The following is a 17,986-nucleotide window of genomic DNA, read 5'->3' on the forward strand; positions in this document are numbered from 1 at the left end:
TGGCTGGTCCTGACCTAAGGTGATCCTCCCCCCTCCCAACCACCCTTGTTCCCCCTAAAAATTTATTAAAACACCCCTTTAAAAAGAACCTTAATTTGGCCGATTTCAATAATTTTCGATTTGTACCCGCAGCATGCCACCTCTCGGGGTTCCAAACCCCATCCTCAAGGTGGGCCCTAGTGATCTTAATGGGCCAGGCGGCCCATTATTACAGTGTACTGTGTTACTTTTATTTATTTTAAATATTTATACAGCTGCCCATCTTATACCAAACTCTGAGTAGCTCCCAATCAAGAATTAAACAATATAAGTAAAAAAAGACATAAAAACCAAATTGAAGCAATTAATACTCTAAATATTAAAAACAAAAACTTGGCACCAAGTTAAGCTAAATATTTGTCTATTAAAAATATTAAACAATTTAGCCATTGTCCCTGCGGAACAGTATACATTAGCTCCTTCCGTATGCTAATGTATACTGAAGCACTGAAAACTGCCCCAAAGGTGCTTTCTTTCAAAACTGCCCCAAAGATCCTTTCTTTCAAAAGGCAACTGGGCATTCTTATTTTGCTTGAAGATGTTTCACCTCTCATCCAAGAAGCTTCTTCAGTTCTGACTGAATGATGGAGTCATCCTCGTTATGGGAGTATGAATGGATTTCCAGGGAAAAAAAATTGCAGACTACAGGATTCAGGTGATCCTGGGGGGGGGGGGGCACAGATAAACCTCCAAGTGGCCTCAATAATTCTCAGAAAAAGGGCTAATGACCAGATGACTCCAAGAAATATAAATCCTTCCGGTCTTCTCCATTCACTCAGAACTGAAGAAACTTCTTGGATGAGAAGCGAAACGTCTTCAAGCAAAACAAGAAAGTCCAGCAGTCTTTTGAAAGAAAGCACCTTTGGGACAACTGTGACCTGGACGACTGAGAATCTCCATAGACCAGGGGTGTCAAACTCAATTTCATTGAGGGCCGCATCAGCATTGCGGTTGCCCTCAGGGGGGCCAGTTGGGTGCGGCCTACTGGATGGGCGTGGATGGAGTGGGTATGGCCTACTAGGTGGACAAGGCCAGCTCTACATCGTTCGCGTCAAGGATGCCTGTGGGGGCCTGGGCAGGAGTGGGACAGATCTGAGGGTCTCTGGCAGAAGGGGGTGGGACCGGGGCAAGCGCCAAGGCATGATCCATTTCTTCATTCCTCACAAAGGGTGACACCTCCCCAGCATGCACCCAGGGGGCGGGGCCGACACAGCAGGGGCTGGTTCCTCGCTGTTTCTAGACGGCCTTGTGGAGCTAAGACTGAATGTGTTTCAGCATAGATGGCCACCACAAAATTATACATTGGCTCCTGGCCGGCCTGGGCCAGGGGAGCGGGGGCCGTTCCCTCACTGTTTCCAGGATGGCTTCGCGGGCCACATGAAACCACTTCGCGGGCCGCATCCGGCCCCCGGGCCTTGTGTTTGACATGTCTGCCATAGACACTGAAAACTGAATTGCACCATATGCCAATCATATATGAGGATGAATTTGCAACTGCGAGGAGATAGAATAGATAGTCTCCTTCACTCTTTCATCTTTGTGCTTCCCTTTACTTGGCAATTCCTCTGAATTCAGTCACTGGGTGTCCTAAACGCAGAGCTCTCCTTCTGGGAAATTTTCAGTTACCAGGCTTCTGAGATTGCTCACAGCTGGTGTTCACAAATTACTTTCTTTCTTAACATTACTTATGAGGGCAATTTTTTTTTTTTTATCTAACAAAATTAGAGGTGATCAGAATCTCAGAATTTTAAAACGGAACTAAGGAATGTGTCTCCCCAATAATTTGAAAAACATTCATATTTCCTTCTTTAGAATGTATCAGAAAAGCAAAGAGCTTGCGAAACTGATTTGGCTAAAGCTGAACCAGCACTGCTTGCTGCTCAGGAAGCTCTAGACACTCTCAATAAGGTAAAATCCTTTAAGTTTTTAACCAGCAGTTAAAAATGATGTACTCATTTCTAGCGATATGTTCTGTTTCAACGTGACATTGATCAAGCCAGATAAATATACTTCTATTTTTATGAAGGAAGATTGCAGAGACAGAAACGTGGTCTGGAATAATTGATTCCTCTTACAGGAACCATTTTCAAGCCATCAATTGTAAAAGTGCAGAGTTTCTCGTGTTTGAAACTGCAAATAACTTTGAAAATAAATACTTCTCATTCAACAAAACATTTTTTTTTTAAAAAAAACACCAGCCTGAGGTTGTTCTGTGTACCAAGACTCCAAGATCCCTTTTAGGCTGAGCCTCTGCCCTGGAAGGCTTTATCAAGGGGATTGGAGCTACACCAACTACGAAGCCTCTGAAGTACTGCTCCAAAATTCTGTAATTCCAAAACTCCCATAGAAGAGAATATTTGTAGCTCCAGGTTGAACTGTGGGGTCTTTGGTACTCTCTGAGCTTGGTTGTTGGCTTGTAGACATTGTATTACCCAACTAGGTGACATCCAAGCTCAAATTCCACATTACATTATAGCCCAGTGATGGCGAACCTTTTAGAGACTGAGTGCCCAAACTGCAACGCAAAACCCACTTGTGCATCGTCGAGTGCCGGGTGGGTGTGACCAATTGGCTGGGGCGGCCCATTGGGTGGGCGTGGCTGCAGTAGTGGGTGGGACTAAAAAGTTCAATCAATCAATTCCAACTTTGCAAGATCTTTTTTTCCCCCGCGAGAAGTTGAAATTGACTGATTGAACCTTTTTTTTTTTTTTTTGCACATGGCGGTGGAGGCCTAAAGTGAAAAGGTTTTATAAAACCCAGCTGAAGGCCTAGGACTGGGGCGACGGCGCGCGTGCCCACAGAGAGGGCTCTGAGTGCCGCCTCTGGCACCCGTGCCATAGGTTCGCCACCACTGTTATAGCTTGTATTATTCTGCTGCTCTGCTAACACAGATACGTTGTAGCTGATATGGGGTGCTTAATGGGCTTTTTTTCTTAATCATGGAATTTATTATTTCATTGTTAAAAAATTCCTTTCTCTTCTCCCCCATCTTTGGCTGCCTTTTTAGAACAACCTGACAGAGCTGAAGTCTTTTGGATCCCCTCCAGAAGCAGTGGTTAATGTAACAGCAGCAGTTTTGATTCTGACTGCTCCAGGTGGCAAGATACCAAAAGACAGAAGTTGGAAAGCAGCAAAATCCATGATGGGCAAAGTAGATGCTTTCCTGGATGCCCTGAAGAAATATGACAAAGAACACATTCCAGAACCTTGCTTGAAAGCTTTTAAGTAAGAAGCATCTACACATATATGTTCTTACACTGACATAAATTGAAATGGCAGGTCATGCATTGGATCAGATGGGGGAGAGGGAGGAGAGAGAGAGAGAGAGAGAGAGAGAGAGAGAGAGAGAGAGAGAGAGAGAGAGAGATATTTCCACTTAGAGCCTTCTTATCTGAGGCTCGCTGTCACCACCTTCAAAAATAAAAGTGAGGTAAATGCCAATAATTATGGCTGAGCACAGATTCTGAATACAAAAGATTCCGGGGTTTCCAAACATGTCTGGGAATTCTTCCCTGAAACCGTGAGAAGCCTGTGTTAATTATTGCCAGCACTACTGAGGTTTGAGGGCATTTGTGTTGTCCTTGTCTTGGGGTGAGGCTGTATCTTTGATAATGATCTATGATAATTCGCCGTGGCCATCTCACCATAGGACAACTCACTGCGGGACAAGAGTTACACTAATATCAAAGAAATGGTGGAATAGAATCATCATAACCAGAACGAAATGTGAATGGCAAAAAATGAAACAATTTTTATTTATTTAAAATAATTAAACAGAATTGTTAAATTGTCCCACGGCGAGCTGTCCCACGGCGAGTTGGCCGTGGTGGGTTGGCCGCAGCAAGTTGGCTGAGTCAAGTTGTCCCACTCCCTTCTTCAGTGCCCAGAGCAGATTTTCTCCTTCCTGTTCCTGTCTTCTTTCTTCTCATGCCAGGCCTGTAAATGCCAGACACGTGAATTCACGCCAAAGCTTCAAACAATGTACAGAGCAGGCAGAGCTCACACAAGGAGGTTAGCCTTTTCCCCAGGTGCTTTCCTCCTCTGGATGAGTCCCAATTCTCAGATTTCTAGATTTAATTTAAGAGCTAATCTGTAACCTTCCTAAAAGGCAACAAATACAACCAGAAGTTTGCCCATTTTCTAAGAAAAATCTGTTCTTGCATCTCTTGCCTTTAGCAGCTAACTGCACAGTGTTGGCAGTAATCGACTGATGCAGTGACTAGAGAAGGATTTTTCTGATTTTATTTATTTAGATATAGATAGCTGCCCATTTCTCCACAGCAGATATGTAAGCACTGTATTAACCCACCCAGGCTTTACTAACACCGCAACCCCCATGCTTGGCAAATAACTGGTTTTTGACAATATCCAGAAAGGCAACAGGGTCAGGGCCAATCTGGTTTCAGGTGGTACAGCATCCCGGAGGGCAGGGGCCATGACAGAACAGGTACATTTCCTGGTTCCTGCAAGATGGCAATCTTTAATTGATAGGACCTGAAGTGTGCCCTTCCAGGTGGATCTTAAAGAAGAATACAGACCATTGGAGAGAGGCAATCTTTCAAGTTTCCATGACAAGCTGAGATAGGAAGAAAGAGAGGGAAGATCCACTTCATTGCACATTGCTTTTTTTTGTGCCTTTTGACCTTATTGACCACTACCGACAATCAGTGTGATCTTTAGTGGAGGGATTCCCCTTTTTGACTTCTTTATATTCCATCTCTGATGCCTCCAAGCATGCCTATACCTAGATAGTCTGATATTCTCAGGATTCCCATCACTTCCAGTACCTAATGCTTGTCCTCACAATTCCTCTTTACACAATTCCCCTCCGGTAATAAAGTAAATACTGTGCCAGGCTCCATGCTGTCTAGCAGACTACGTGTCTTTCATTCACTTACTGTACTTAGAATATAACTGGATCAGATATGGAGGCTATGTATCTAAATGTAATTTCCTAATAAAAGAATGTATTCCTTTTTAAAGACAAACACCATTTATATAAATCTTTCTGTGAATTTAGCAGCAAACGAGCAAAAACTGGAACAATATTTCTACATCAGATCTTAAACAGGGACGATTTTTCCGTATTTTAAACATTTTTAAAATTAAAAGTTATCCTATGGATAACATTATTTTATGAATGTGTGCATGCGTGTGTGTGTGTTGCAAAAGTAGGATAGTGGCAAAAAGAATATGAGTTATAGCAGTCTTATTGTTGTTACACTCATTCAAAAATGACCTGGAACACCTTTGTCTCTTCAACTGCTTTCATTTTGTCCAGTCTGTGATTGATATCAGAGAGTTTTAAGACTTGAACAATTTTCTTGAATTTCATTCCTTGAAAATAATAGATAATAGTCTAAATCTCCAATTCACTTGCTAGAAAAGAAACAGCAAGATTCCTAAGATCAGTTCATACACATTTGAAGGGTGATCAAATGTTCGGATGTCAAATGTAAAACCTTTAACCTACGTATTGATGCCCAGCATTTTGATGTAAATACAAAATAGCAGGGATTTGCAGTGTAATATCACGTGTGCCATTGTTCATCACAGTTGCTAGAATCAGAGCAGACATCTTTGTAGTTTCTTGGTGAACTTAGATTAGAAATGTGGTCAGTTTTTTCTTTCTTTCTTTGTTCATTTAAGTGATATGCTCCTTTATAAAATTTGAAGGTGTCCTTGTTCTGCCCCACTTGCAGCTTTGCTTTGTGAATTTTTCTCCGCAGACCATTTCAGAATGATCCAACATTTGATCCTGAGTTTATACTCTCCAAGTCCACAGCTGCATCTGGTTTATGTTCTTGGTGCTTAAACATTGTTCGTTTCTATGAAGTCTACTGTGATGTGGCACCTAAGCGGCAGGCCTTGGAAGAGGCTAATGCCGAACTGGCAGAGGCAAAAGCCAAACTCATGACGATTAAAAACAAGATTGCAGTAAGTAGGCTACAACTTCATTTGGGTAATGTGCCAGACCCCAGGGCATCTTGTTGAAGTAGATGTCAGTGTTCAAATTGGCTGACATTCACTGCTGGCGCCAAACAAGAGAATTAATTATTTAGGCAAAAGTTACACAATTAAACCAATTGCATGCAAACAACATTCCGTTGTATTTATACAGATCAAGAACCGGTATAAACATGAACTCTGAGTCATGAATTCTCCTGCGCATGAATGAAATGAAAACTGTACTACAGTACTCGCCCAGTTCAGATGGGGTGACCCACATGGCTTTCCATAATTTGCTAACCTGTTAACTGTAGCTCCAGCCAAGGTGTGGAATGCTGGGAGTTGAAGTTATGCAATGTCTGAAGGGACACATGTTACCCATTCCTGAGCTAAATAAATTCAGAATTCAGAATAACAAGAGTTGGAAGGGACCTTATAGGTCATCTAGTCCAACCACCCGCCCAAGCAGAAGACCCTACATCATTTCTGACAGATGGCAATCCAGTCTCTTCTTGAAAGCTTCCAGTGATGAAATGAGAAGCATTTCTCCTTTCCTCCATGTAGCCAGAGGAATTAATTTCTCCTCCATTTTATTCAGAAGAGAAAAGTGAGCACAGGCATTGCATGAACTGACATCCACTTGTACACTAGTTGTGAAGGAGAACCTGGCTTAATCAATAGCTTGTCTAGCCCTGGATCTATTTCAATAGAAAATAGTCAGAAGTTAACATGAATGTAAGAGTTCTTTTCTACTGCATGTGAGGATCAGTTAATTTTAATCTTGCTTAGTGATGTAGGGCTTATTTTTCTGCTTGGTTTTATTTGTTTTATTATTTCATTTACTTTATTATTTTAAATAGTTGCAAACCTATCCCCTTTTAGTTAGGTTATTATTCAATATATTGTGCAAACCCAGAAAATAGATTAATTCAGAACCTAAGTTATATATACAGCTTGTTCTGAATCCTTCACTATGTGTGACTTGAAGAGGTATTTCATTTACCAGCTTTACATCTCTTATTTAGGACTAAAGTACAGGCAGTCCTCGACTTACAACAGTTCATTTAGTGACCGTTCAAAGTTACAATGGTACTGAAAAAAGTGATTTATGACTGTTTTTCACACTTACGACCATTGCAGCATCCCTGGGGTCACATGATCAAAATTCAGACAATTGGCAACTGACTCATACTTATGACGGTCGCATTGTCCCGGAGTCATGTGATCAGCTTTTGCGACCTTCTGACAAGCAAAGTCAATGGGGAAGCCAGATTCACTTAACAACTGTGTCACTAATTTAACGATTGCAATGATTCACTTAACAAAAGAAAGGTTGCAAAATGGGCGGGGCAACAGTCCCTTAACAAATGTCTCACTTAGCAACATAAATTTTGGGCTCAGTTGTGGTCATTAGTTGAGGACTATCTGTATGAATAAGACTCTCAACCTCCCGGTTTCTAGCCCAATGCCTTTAACCTCTACACCAAATTGGTTCTTTTTCCAAACTGGTTATCTTTTTATAAACCTCCCTTACATTTTCATCCTTCGTCTTCTTTCTAATCTATCACCACCCATTCCTGCAGCCTTTTCTTCCTCACAGTTTTAGACAACTTTACTTGACAAAATTATTGCAATCATTACTGGTAAAGTATGTTTAATTATGATTTGCTGTCTGAAGACTATTCAGGGGCATGCACAAAGGAGGGTTGATGATGGTGGGTGATTATGAAAGCAGGTCGACAGACAGTACAGCCTCTGCCCCTTTTCCTGTGCACATTGTGATGTTGTACACACATACAAAAGGGTCAGAGATTGTAGCATGACACCTTTTTCATCATTTCGATAAACATGTTAGATCTGTGAAGCCTCCAAAATTATTGCATAATTGTAAGCATTTCCAACAACAACTGGGGGTGTCTTTATTTTTTGTAATCATATGAGTAGCTGTTTGCTTTTTCGTGATGCACTGATGTGACTCCCCTGTCAGATCTGGTTACATGATGCAGCATTTACTCATCCTTCGAAACCAGCTTGTACGTAAATGCTCAATTTAAACCAATTTGCTTTAGCCAAACTATTGCCTCATTAATATGGGAAGAAATTACATCACTTTAGTTCGTCATTTCCCTACACGTAACTGCAAACTTTTTTGTTTGAAAGGATCTAAATGCCAATTTAGCCAATCTGACTGCTGAATTTGAAAAGGCCACAGCTGCGAAAATCAAATGCCAACAAGAGGCTGATGCAACGAACAGAGTAATTTCGTTGGCTAACAGGTACACCGTCACTAAATACTTCCAAGGGTGCTCTGGGTTAATGCTGGTTAATTGCCATAGTTGGCTTGTGTCAGCATGAGCCTTGACCGCATGAGGTCCATGACTGATCTTCCTCTTTTTAAAAACTGAAAGTAGGGCGGGGGCCTGCCAATGTCTCTGAAGCAGCAGTTATAGGAAGAGAGTTTCTATTTGAACCCATTTTTCTATTCAGATTGACTCTTGTAAATGGGCATTATACAATTGTATTTGCCTAGTTTGGGAAAACAGGTACTGCCAGAAGAAGAGAGGAAACATTTGATGGTGTAATATTGGATCTAGATTGAAGAAGTTAATATAGACCACTGAATTACCAATGGACCCAGACAACACGTTGTCTATTAAGTATTTGACTGCAAAACTAGAAAATTAATAAAATATTTATATAAAAAAAGTAAATCTTAATTTTCTTGGGGATAAGTCTGAATTTAAATATGATTTCTAAAAGTATTTGCTTCATTGTATTAAAAAGCATGCAGGTATAGGAAAGTTGTTAGGGTTTTCCTATATCATTAACCCTAATGGCTAATACTTTACATTTGTATGTCTTCCAAAATTTCTAAGAGACAGAATCCAATATCTATATTCTTATAAGCCCTCGGAAGAAGATGGTATTTGTTCTGCTACATCAAACTGTAGTATTGTTTGCAATTAATCATGGTTAGGATACATGACATTCCTTATCTGAATCCCAAGGATCTAAACCACATTTCAGAAAGATCAGAAAGAATAGCATAATACAGTATGAATCCTAAATACTATAAACCAGACAGCAATTGCGAAAGCTTCAAACATTTCTTGTATTCATATCAAATTGTGTTTTGTTTTGTTTTTGTATATACATTGGAATGTATGAGAAGTCACTAGGAAGCTTGATTGTCTCAAACTGGCTGGAAGTCCCAGCTGGTAAGAAGAAAATTGTTCAGCTTCTCAGCAAGCTATGAACCATTTCCTGAAAATGAAATACTATAAAAGAAAGAAAGCATGAATCAAAGATGAGTGGTTTGTTTAGAAAGGCTGTTGGTTCATAAGCAAGCAATGTTCTCTGTTCTCTCATCAGTCTGCCCCTTGCCAGAAGCCGCAAAGTACATCACCAAGGAAAAGAGTTACACATCTCTCACTAAGGCTTATGTATCTTCACAAAAGTCACGCCCTGGATGTGACTTATGTGGCCCTCAGATCTATCCTGCTGTTATGTGCTCCCTGATTTCTTTTCATGATGAGAAACCTGAGTGGTTTCAGAACTTAGCAGGAAGTGCTTGCTTCAAATGAGATTGATTATGGTTTTATACATTGTTCTGAATAAATATCTGTTTTGGAATAATCTTTATTTGAGTTTATCTGTCTGAAATTGGATTATAGAGGCATTTTGATTTGTGATCAGAACAGTAAATTCATTAGCTTCTCCATACCAACTTCTTACGTGGAGTGGAGCCATCTGAGACATCCGATGGCCCCATGCTTATCTCAGACAAAAGAACACTCTAAGCTGGCTCGTGGCCAGGATATCCTGTGATGAACTTTAGTGGCTCCTCCTTTCCTCCCACTACTGACCTATTAACATGGGATAGCTGACTAGCTAAACTACATTATCCATAAGCCATCTCTTAAGGAGACAGCACTTAACCCAATAAATGCCAAACATTCTAACATACAGACCTGCATGGTCCAGAACATACATCATATTTCACAGCGGCTGAAGGCAGGTAGTTCCTTGATGAGCTCATAGTTTTCTGCTTGATGGTTTCCTAGTGTTAATCCCTCGTTATCTGGGTGTAGGCTGATAGAAAGGATATTTTCTGATCTTTTTGTTTCCTCCGTAGCCTTTTTATTGTCTCTTTTGAATAATGTATAGCAGGGGTAGTCAACCTTGGCTCTTTTATGAGTCGTGGACTTCAACTCCCAGAATTCCTGAGCCAGCACAGCTGGCTCAGGAATTCTGGAAGTTGAAATCCACGAGTCATAAAAGAGCCAAGGTTGACTACCTCTGATGTATAGTATAAATGTGGTTTATTACAAACCCCACATTCCCTGGCACTGATGATGTTACCTACTCAGGTAATGAAACGTCTGCAAGTAAACACCAAATCTCAGAGAGCACCAAGGAATCTACAGCTCAACCCTGAGCTACATACATTCTTCTATTGGAATATTCATACTGCTGATCAAGCCAGGTTGGGTTAGAGCCTCACATGTCCTAATCATATCTTTCTCTCCTTTTGGAATATTTCCTAAGGCTTGTTGGTGGATTAGCATCTGAAAATGTGCGTTGGGCTGAATCGGTGGAAAATTTCAGCGAACAGGGAAAGACTCTGTGCGGGGATGTGCTACTGATTACTGCATTTGTTTCCTATGTTGGGTATTTTATCAAAAAGTATAGGAGCGAGTTACTGGACAAGTTCTGGACTCCTTACTTAAAGCAGTTGAAGGTAAGTCTATGTAAATGCCTGTTCCAGAAAATGAATGTTGTTTCAGTGAATCTGTCTGGCTTCTGATCCTAGTGGCTTTAGGTTACAAGTAGAGGATCCTCGGGTTATGCCCAGCTTCAGACTATAAACTCTAACTCTGAGTATTTCTTGGCTTGTTGACCAAGAAAGAAAACATCATCCTTTTGCTTTTATTCTCCAAGGCACTTTGTAACAACCCATTAAAACAATTGATCACAGAAAGGAGGAGCCTCAAAGTGATCTTTGCAGAAGTAGTAACAAAGAAGTGATGAAGAGCCTTGAGGAATGAAAGGATCTTTGCTTCATGCCTTAAAAATATGAACATTAATATTGGTACCAACCAAACCTTCCCAGAGAAAGTCGCATGCAAGATGCCCCTGCTAGAAGGCATACTCCCATCACCATTGCTTCTCTTCAGATGATAGATTTGAAGGGTGAAAAATACTGAAGCATTGTATCTCCCCAAGTGTTTTGCCACGATATATGCATTACATCAAAATAATAGTTTGGCGGTGAAGGATGCAGCAGATCCAAGAGATTATAGCTCCTGAGGACAAGGTGTTATTCCTGCAGGGTATTCCTGCTTAAAAAAAAAAATAAAAATTCCATGGTTCTTTCTAACCATTATGTCATTTATTTGTCTAAACTAGTGAGGAGCCTCTGACCTGTGAGTCTTCTTATCCAATCTACAGGTCTTTCTCCTTTGACCCTGAAGCTCCCTTGATACCCCTTTCTCTCTGCTCATCTACCCCTTTAGAGAACTGCTGCTTTACAGCGCTGCCTTGAACCAACACTTGATTTTCCAGTAACAAGTGAGATAGTACCAGATAAGCAAGGAGGTAGTGAAGCTCTGTTTTATGTTCAGAGACCCTTGTCAAAATCTAATTCACTCCTGAACATAGGCTGTGCCTTTTCTATCCTGACAGTCCATTTTTATCTTAATATTATAATAGGTACCAATCCCTATTACTTCTGGCCTGGATCCTTTATCCCTGTTAACAGATGATGCAGATATAGCAACCTGGAACAACCAGGGGCTCCCCAGCGACCGTATGTCAACAGAAAATGCAACAATTCTATGCAACACAGAACGTTGGCCACTCATTGTGGATGCACAGCTTCAAGGGATCAAATGGATCAAGAACAAACATGGACGAGAGCTGAAAGCCATCCGGCTTGGACAGAAAAGGTCAACTAGAGTTATTCTGTTCAGTTTGGACTTTATTCTAAAAGAATGGCCTACAGCAGTGGTTCTCAACCTGTGGGTCGGGACCCCATTTGGGGTCGATTGACCATTTCACGGGGGTCGCCAAGCAAGGCTGTCCGCCATTTTTTTTGTCCGCCATTTTTTTTGTCCGCCATTTTTCCCCCTTTTCCGGTGGGTGCCTTACCTCCCTTGGGCTGGGCCAGCTGGTGGTCGGCCTGCTCCGTCTCTGCCACTTGCCAGCTACGCCTCGGCCGGCGCAGGGGGCAGAACCACGCATGCGCGGCGCTCCCGAGCAGGGAAAGTCCTCGACTTACGACCGGTTGGGTAGTCCTCGACTTACGACTGGTTTAGTCCTCGACTTACGACCGGTTTAGTCCTCGACTTACGACCGGTTTAGTCCTCGACTTACGACCGGTTGGGGTCGCGGCATTAAAAAGGTTGAGAACCACTGGCCTACAGGCTAAAAAACAAGAATTGCTCTGCTCTCAGCTTATCTGGGATGCACCCTCATTTTGCTTGCATCTATTCTGGGAGTATTATAATTAGCCTCTTTACATTCTTTACATTCAATCTTCCTTGTAACACCCATCACAGCCCATACTATCAACTTTCCTCACTTGCAGTGCTCCACACCTAGGGAATGACTGGGAACAGGCTCCTTGAGATGACTGGAGCCTTGATCAATAGAATTTAGGTGGGGAACACACACATCTTTCAGTGACATAGCAACATTTCTGGGATCTGGGATAGGCAAGTAATTTACCCCTAATGACATTTTACCCACAAATAATTCTTCATCAATCTTCTAGCTTTATTATGTATACACAAAGACCTTTTGCTTCCCCATGTGCTTCCCCCAACTCCACCAGAATAACTAATCAAGAAACAGGAGAGAAGAGGACGAATGCGATCCAGATGGTTGCATCTACACAAGATGTCTTCTGTCCAACCCTTTTTCTTATAGCAGTTGTGTTCACGGTCACTTACCATGCTGGGCTAAATAACTTTTACCATATGATGTGTGAACTCCCACATGGTAGCCAGTTTCTAATTTCAAACTGTGTCATTCACAGGTCTTTGCATATCCAAGGACACACTTCTTAGATGGCTTTGTTATTATGTTTGCCTTCTTGCCTTGTTTTATGTTTTTCTAACCTATGCACCAGTCCAATTAATTCAGGTGGATTTCATAAATTTTACTACTCTTCTGCCCAAATTCCTCTCTGGGTCCTTCCAGATTTGATAGGAGTCTGGGCTTATTTATCTATTTTAATTTATATAACCTCCCATCTAGCTTACGTGACTCTGGGTGACTCACATTAAAACAATGACAAATCCATATAAATAAAATTATTAAATTGATTAACCAAACAGAAAAGCACAAGAAAATGCCATTCTACAACTCAGTATTTAATTGGCTATTTAATTCATCTAATTGGATAGTTAATTAGTGTGAGGAGTCCATTGCGGCTTTTCTATCTTGCTGTGCATGTCCGCCACTGTTTGTCTGTTCACTTGAATTCCCCACTCAATCCACTCACGTCACCCTTGCCTATGTGCTCTGACATCTATTTCAGTGGCCCTGATAAAGCTCCTTTTCTCAGCATGCATCTCCATTGCAAATGATTATGAAAACACATTTAACTTCATTTTCACTAGGGTACAAGAAGAGTTTTTGTGTTCTCAAGAGACCGTGTGACACACTAAAGATTTATTATCAATTGTACAGCTACCTAGATATCATTGAAAAAGCGATTTCTGACGGAGACACGCTGCTTATTGAAAATATTGGAGAGACAGTAGAACCTGTGCTGGATCCTCTGCTAGGCCGAAACACAATCAAGAAAGGAAGGTAAGTGCATTTGCAGCCACAACAGCCCTTGGTTGTATCTTTGTACTCTGTCCTTTGCAACCCAGTTTGCACTGGAAGTTGATGCATTCTGTGTGTATGCCTTAGTCGTCCTAAGAGTGGTAATTTGACTCAAGCAAAGATTAGTGAAGCATATTTTATGGTTACAGCAACAGAAGATTTATTTACAGTAAAAACATATTTTTCTTTCATTCAATTGTGTCTAATTCTCAGAGACTACCTGGACAATTCACTCCAGTTTTCTTGCCAAGATTTTTCAGAAGTGGCTTGACATTTCCTCTTTCCTAAGGCTATGAAAGTGATGACCTTCCAAGGCCATCCAGTTGTCTTTATTCCTAAAGTCAGTCTAGAAGTTATGATGTCCTGGTTTCTAGCCTAGTGTCTTAACCATTACACCAAACTGGTAAGGCCAACAGATAGATAACTGCATCCTACTAGGAAGAGAGTCAAAGAATACCTGTTCTGTGCATGTGCACTTTGGAAGAGAAGCAGAAGCAGGTGACCTCAGATTAGCAAGCTCTTAAAACAAAGAGCAGGAAAGATAATCAAAGAGGGGACACAACGCAAATCCTTAACTTTATACTCACACTATATGACTCTCTTTTGAGAGTGTTGAAGAGCCAGCGCCATTGTATTCTTATCTCCAACCATTTGATAAAGAAGAAGAAAGTAGATCTCTGTTACTTTACTGAGGGAAGAAGAACAGGCACTTTTGTCCATTTTTTTCATCAAGAGTACTCTAAAATGAAAAGTATTATTCATACAGAACTGCATTATGCACTTGCTTGTCTTCCCCAAATAAAGTGAGGAAGCTATTCTCTACCTTGTTGGGAGTCTAGAGATAGCTGGAGTGGAGACACAGGTGAGAAAGGAACTCAGGAAACAAATGCTAACACACAAAATAAAGTCTGAGAATGAAACAGCTGTGAGTGACTGGCTAGTGACCAGAGAGGCCACCTCACCAAACCTTTCGGGTGATGAAGTATGATAGAAAGCCCTCATTTACTGACTGCCTTCAACAGCACAGTCACTGTTCACAACTACGACAGTGATGAAAAAGTGATTTTGTGACCAATGCCCACATTAAGGACCTTTGCAGCATCTCTTTCTCCCTCTCCCTCCCTTTCCTTCTCCCTCTCCCTCTCCCTGTCAGATGTTCCCCATTATAGTAAGTATACAATTGTCCTGTGCCTCATCCATTTTTCTCTCCCCCTTACAGAGCTGAGAGAGTGCCTAAACAAGCTATTTCTGAGCTGTTTTTCTCCACAACTCAGCATGTCCCCAACAAGTGCTAATTGCAAGTTAACACCCTGAACTCTGTGACCTTAATTAATTGATTAGAACCATATGTGGCCTATTGCTGCTGCCTGCTACTGACAAGACTCTAATCAATTTCATACTGAAGACCTTTTGCCTTTTAAGTTGCTGGAGGCTTGCTACCACCCGTGGGTTAGGCAAATATCTTGTCCTAGTGCATTCTAGGGTCTAAGAGATATTTATCTGGAGCCTTCTGAGTTTTACTAAGCTATAATACCAATAGAGGGCTATAGCTGTTTAACACCTCTGCAATTTTTATTTATTTATTTATTCTAGAAAAAATGTGTAAATTGCACAATCTGCCCAAATTAGTTCCCAAATTAGCCCATTGTTTTCAGATCTAGTTGATGATAGTATGCCATTCCTTATCCGGATGTTGGATGCCACTGCCATTTGCATTAGCTTCTGCCCCCTTTTAGGATCAGGAGGGACACCATACAGCCCTTTGCCTTAAGCAGCAAAGTGTCTCTGGTTATCCATGAGTGGATTTATGACAGCAGTAAGAATTTCAGAAATGGCAGGCTCATGCCCTTTTCCTTTAAACTGGTTCAGAATTGCAAGTTTGGGCCTGCATGTCCTATGTTACTATGATGAAAATCAAACACAAAAAAACCAACAGCAAATATTCTTAAATTGTGCTGTTTGTGTTCATGCCTCTGAATCTATTGAAATTGTCACCCTTCTGTGGGTTGACATCACAAATCCAACTCTACTTTAAACTATTTCTACTAGTTTTCATTTCAACTGCCAATCTCCAACTTCCCAATGTCCCTCATTAACATTGATCTTACCTAATTAATCTCTTTTTTTCCAAGATGTATTGCATAACATGAGTGGATATGGAGAGGGACTGCTCTATTATATTTTAGTGCAGTGAATCTGCTTTGCATGCTGAAAGTGCCTAGTTCCACCTGCAGCATCTCCAGAATAGGACGCGGAAAGATTCATTTGTAGAAACCAGGGCAGCCAGGCTTAATGCCTTTATTTGCCTTTATTTTCATCTAGCCATAATAAGTTATTTTGCCATGGCCTCATGATATTGCTTTCATCTCATTCTTAGATCATAAGGCCACTTTAGCAGTGGTGGGATTCAAATATGTGAACAACCAGTTCTCTGTGTGGATGCCGCTTCCAGAAGTCCATTCTGGGCCTGGGCAACAAAAAATTAGCTACTGGTTCTGCCGAAGTGGTGCGAACCGGCTGAATCCCATCACTACACCTTAGGTGATCCTAAGCGGTGCCAATTTTAATAGTGTTTTCCCTTTAATCTAATACACTTTACTAACTGTTCTGCTGGAAGTGCAATTAGTAAACAGCCTGCATCCATTGGCCAATTTGACAAGACACAGCTCTTCCCCTTTTTCTCTTCAGATAGGAAGAACTGGCTGCAGCAGCTATCACCAAGTTACCCAGCAGTTCCCTAGAAGCCACAGAAAAACTGACTGCGGACCAGGGGCAGTTGCACAACAAAAAAGAAAAGGTGTTGGTCTCAAATCTGACCTACACAAACTTCTTGCTTTAACACTCAGTTTGTCCAGCCCACTGATCAGCAGTTCAGCTGTCTGGATTGTTGCCTTGGGCTTTGCAAACACCAGTTCTGCTTTACCATGGAACTTTCCTGGTTCTGGTAGATGTCTTGGCATAATGATAAACAGGGAGAGGCAAGTCAGCCTCTCCAGTCAAAATTTTGCCATCGCTCCAAGCCCCATCACTGCATCGCTGCCCTGACTGGCTGGTGCTCTCCAAAAAGGAGGATGGTAGAGCAAAGCCAAGAAGTTTTACCACTAGCTTTCTACCTGAGTGGCTGGAATCGGGATACCACCCTTTGGCAACAAGCCAAAACAAGCGGTTGGCGCAGGATAAAGATTGACAAATGTAGAAAGACAGCAACTGAAGAAAACTGTACACTTTTCTGCCAACTGAAGCATAGGTCAATAGCACTAGCTCAGCATTTGGCAATGACTCCCAGTCTACATAGACAATCTTAAACTAAATGAATTGATGATCTGACCTGATAAGCAGTTCCCTGTATATTGAACCATCTGTTGTAGACAAAAAGGATTGATTTTCTATCAACTGAGTCTAAGCTAAAATAAAATTTTAAAAAAAGATGGTGGGACAGGGATAGTAGCTCTGTCCATCAATAGTGAATATAAGCAAAGGTAAGTTACACTGGTCTATGCAACATTTTCACATATTTCAAAACTCTTATTCCCAGATACATTAAAATAGGAGACAAGGAAGTAGAGTACCACCCCAACTTTCGCCTGATTCTGCACACCAAGTACTTCAATCCCCACTATAAGCCAGAGATGCAGGCTCAGTGCACGTTGATCAACTTTTTGGTTACCAGGGATGGCTTGGAAGACCAGCTTTTAGCTGCTGTGGTTGCTAAGGAAAGACCTGACTTAGAGGAACTGAAGGTATATTATCATTACTAGTTGTGAGCATCCGAGTTATAGACTATGGAATAGTCATTTTAGTAATTCCAAGGGAAATCAAATAGTCTAAGTTAGCCTTCCCAACTTGATAGTATATCAGATGTATTGACTCTTATTAAACCTCAGCAATAGAAGAAGGGGATGACAGAGAATGAGGTGGCTGGATGGAGTCACTGAAGCAGTAGGAGTGAGCTTAAATGGACTCCAGAAGATGGTAGAGGACAGGAAGGCCTGGAGGAACGTTGTCCATGGGGTCGCGATGGGTCGAGTACGACTTCTCAACTAACAACAACAACAAAACCTCAGTCAGCATGGACAGAGACTGTGGAAACTGACGTCCAGCATATTTGGGAAGCACCAAGTTGAAAAAAGCAGAGAATCTGAAACAAGTGTTCAGATTGTCT

General features: G+C 41.3%; 1 protein-coding gene across 1 annotated transcript in view; it reads left to right on the forward strand.

The window, feature by feature from the left end:
* Positions 1-17,986, forward strand: part of DNAH17 (dynein axonemal heavy chain 17) — a 108,869-nt gene that overhangs the window by 72,369 nt on the left and 18,514 nt on the right. Inside the window, exons 53-60 of the mRNA XM_015818888.1 lie at positions 1,852-1,947; positions 3,047-3,264; positions 5,769-5,976; positions 8,149-8,264; positions 10,537-10,729; positions 11,701-11,936; positions 13,684-13,806; positions 17,360-17,564. Of these exons, the coding sequence (XP_015674374.1) occupies positions 1,852-1,947; positions 3,047-3,264; positions 5,769-5,976; positions 8,149-8,264; positions 10,537-10,729; positions 11,701-11,936; positions 13,684-13,806; positions 17,360-17,564 (1,395 nt within the window). The remainder of the gene's footprint in view (positions 1-1,851; positions 1,948-3,046; positions 3,265-5,768; positions 5,977-8,148; positions 8,265-10,536; positions 10,730-11,700; positions 11,937-13,683; positions 13,807-17,359; positions 17,565-17,986) is intronic.

Source organism: Protobothrops mucrosquamatus, unplaced genomic scaffold, assembly GCF_001527695.2.
Source record: "Protobothrops mucrosquamatus isolate PMUCROS unplaced genomic scaffold, P.Mucros_1.0 scaffold814, whole genome shotgun sequence".
Classification (NCBI taxonomy): domain Eukaryota; kingdom Metazoa; phylum Chordata; class Lepidosauria; order Squamata; family Viperidae; genus Protobothrops; species Protobothrops mucrosquamatus.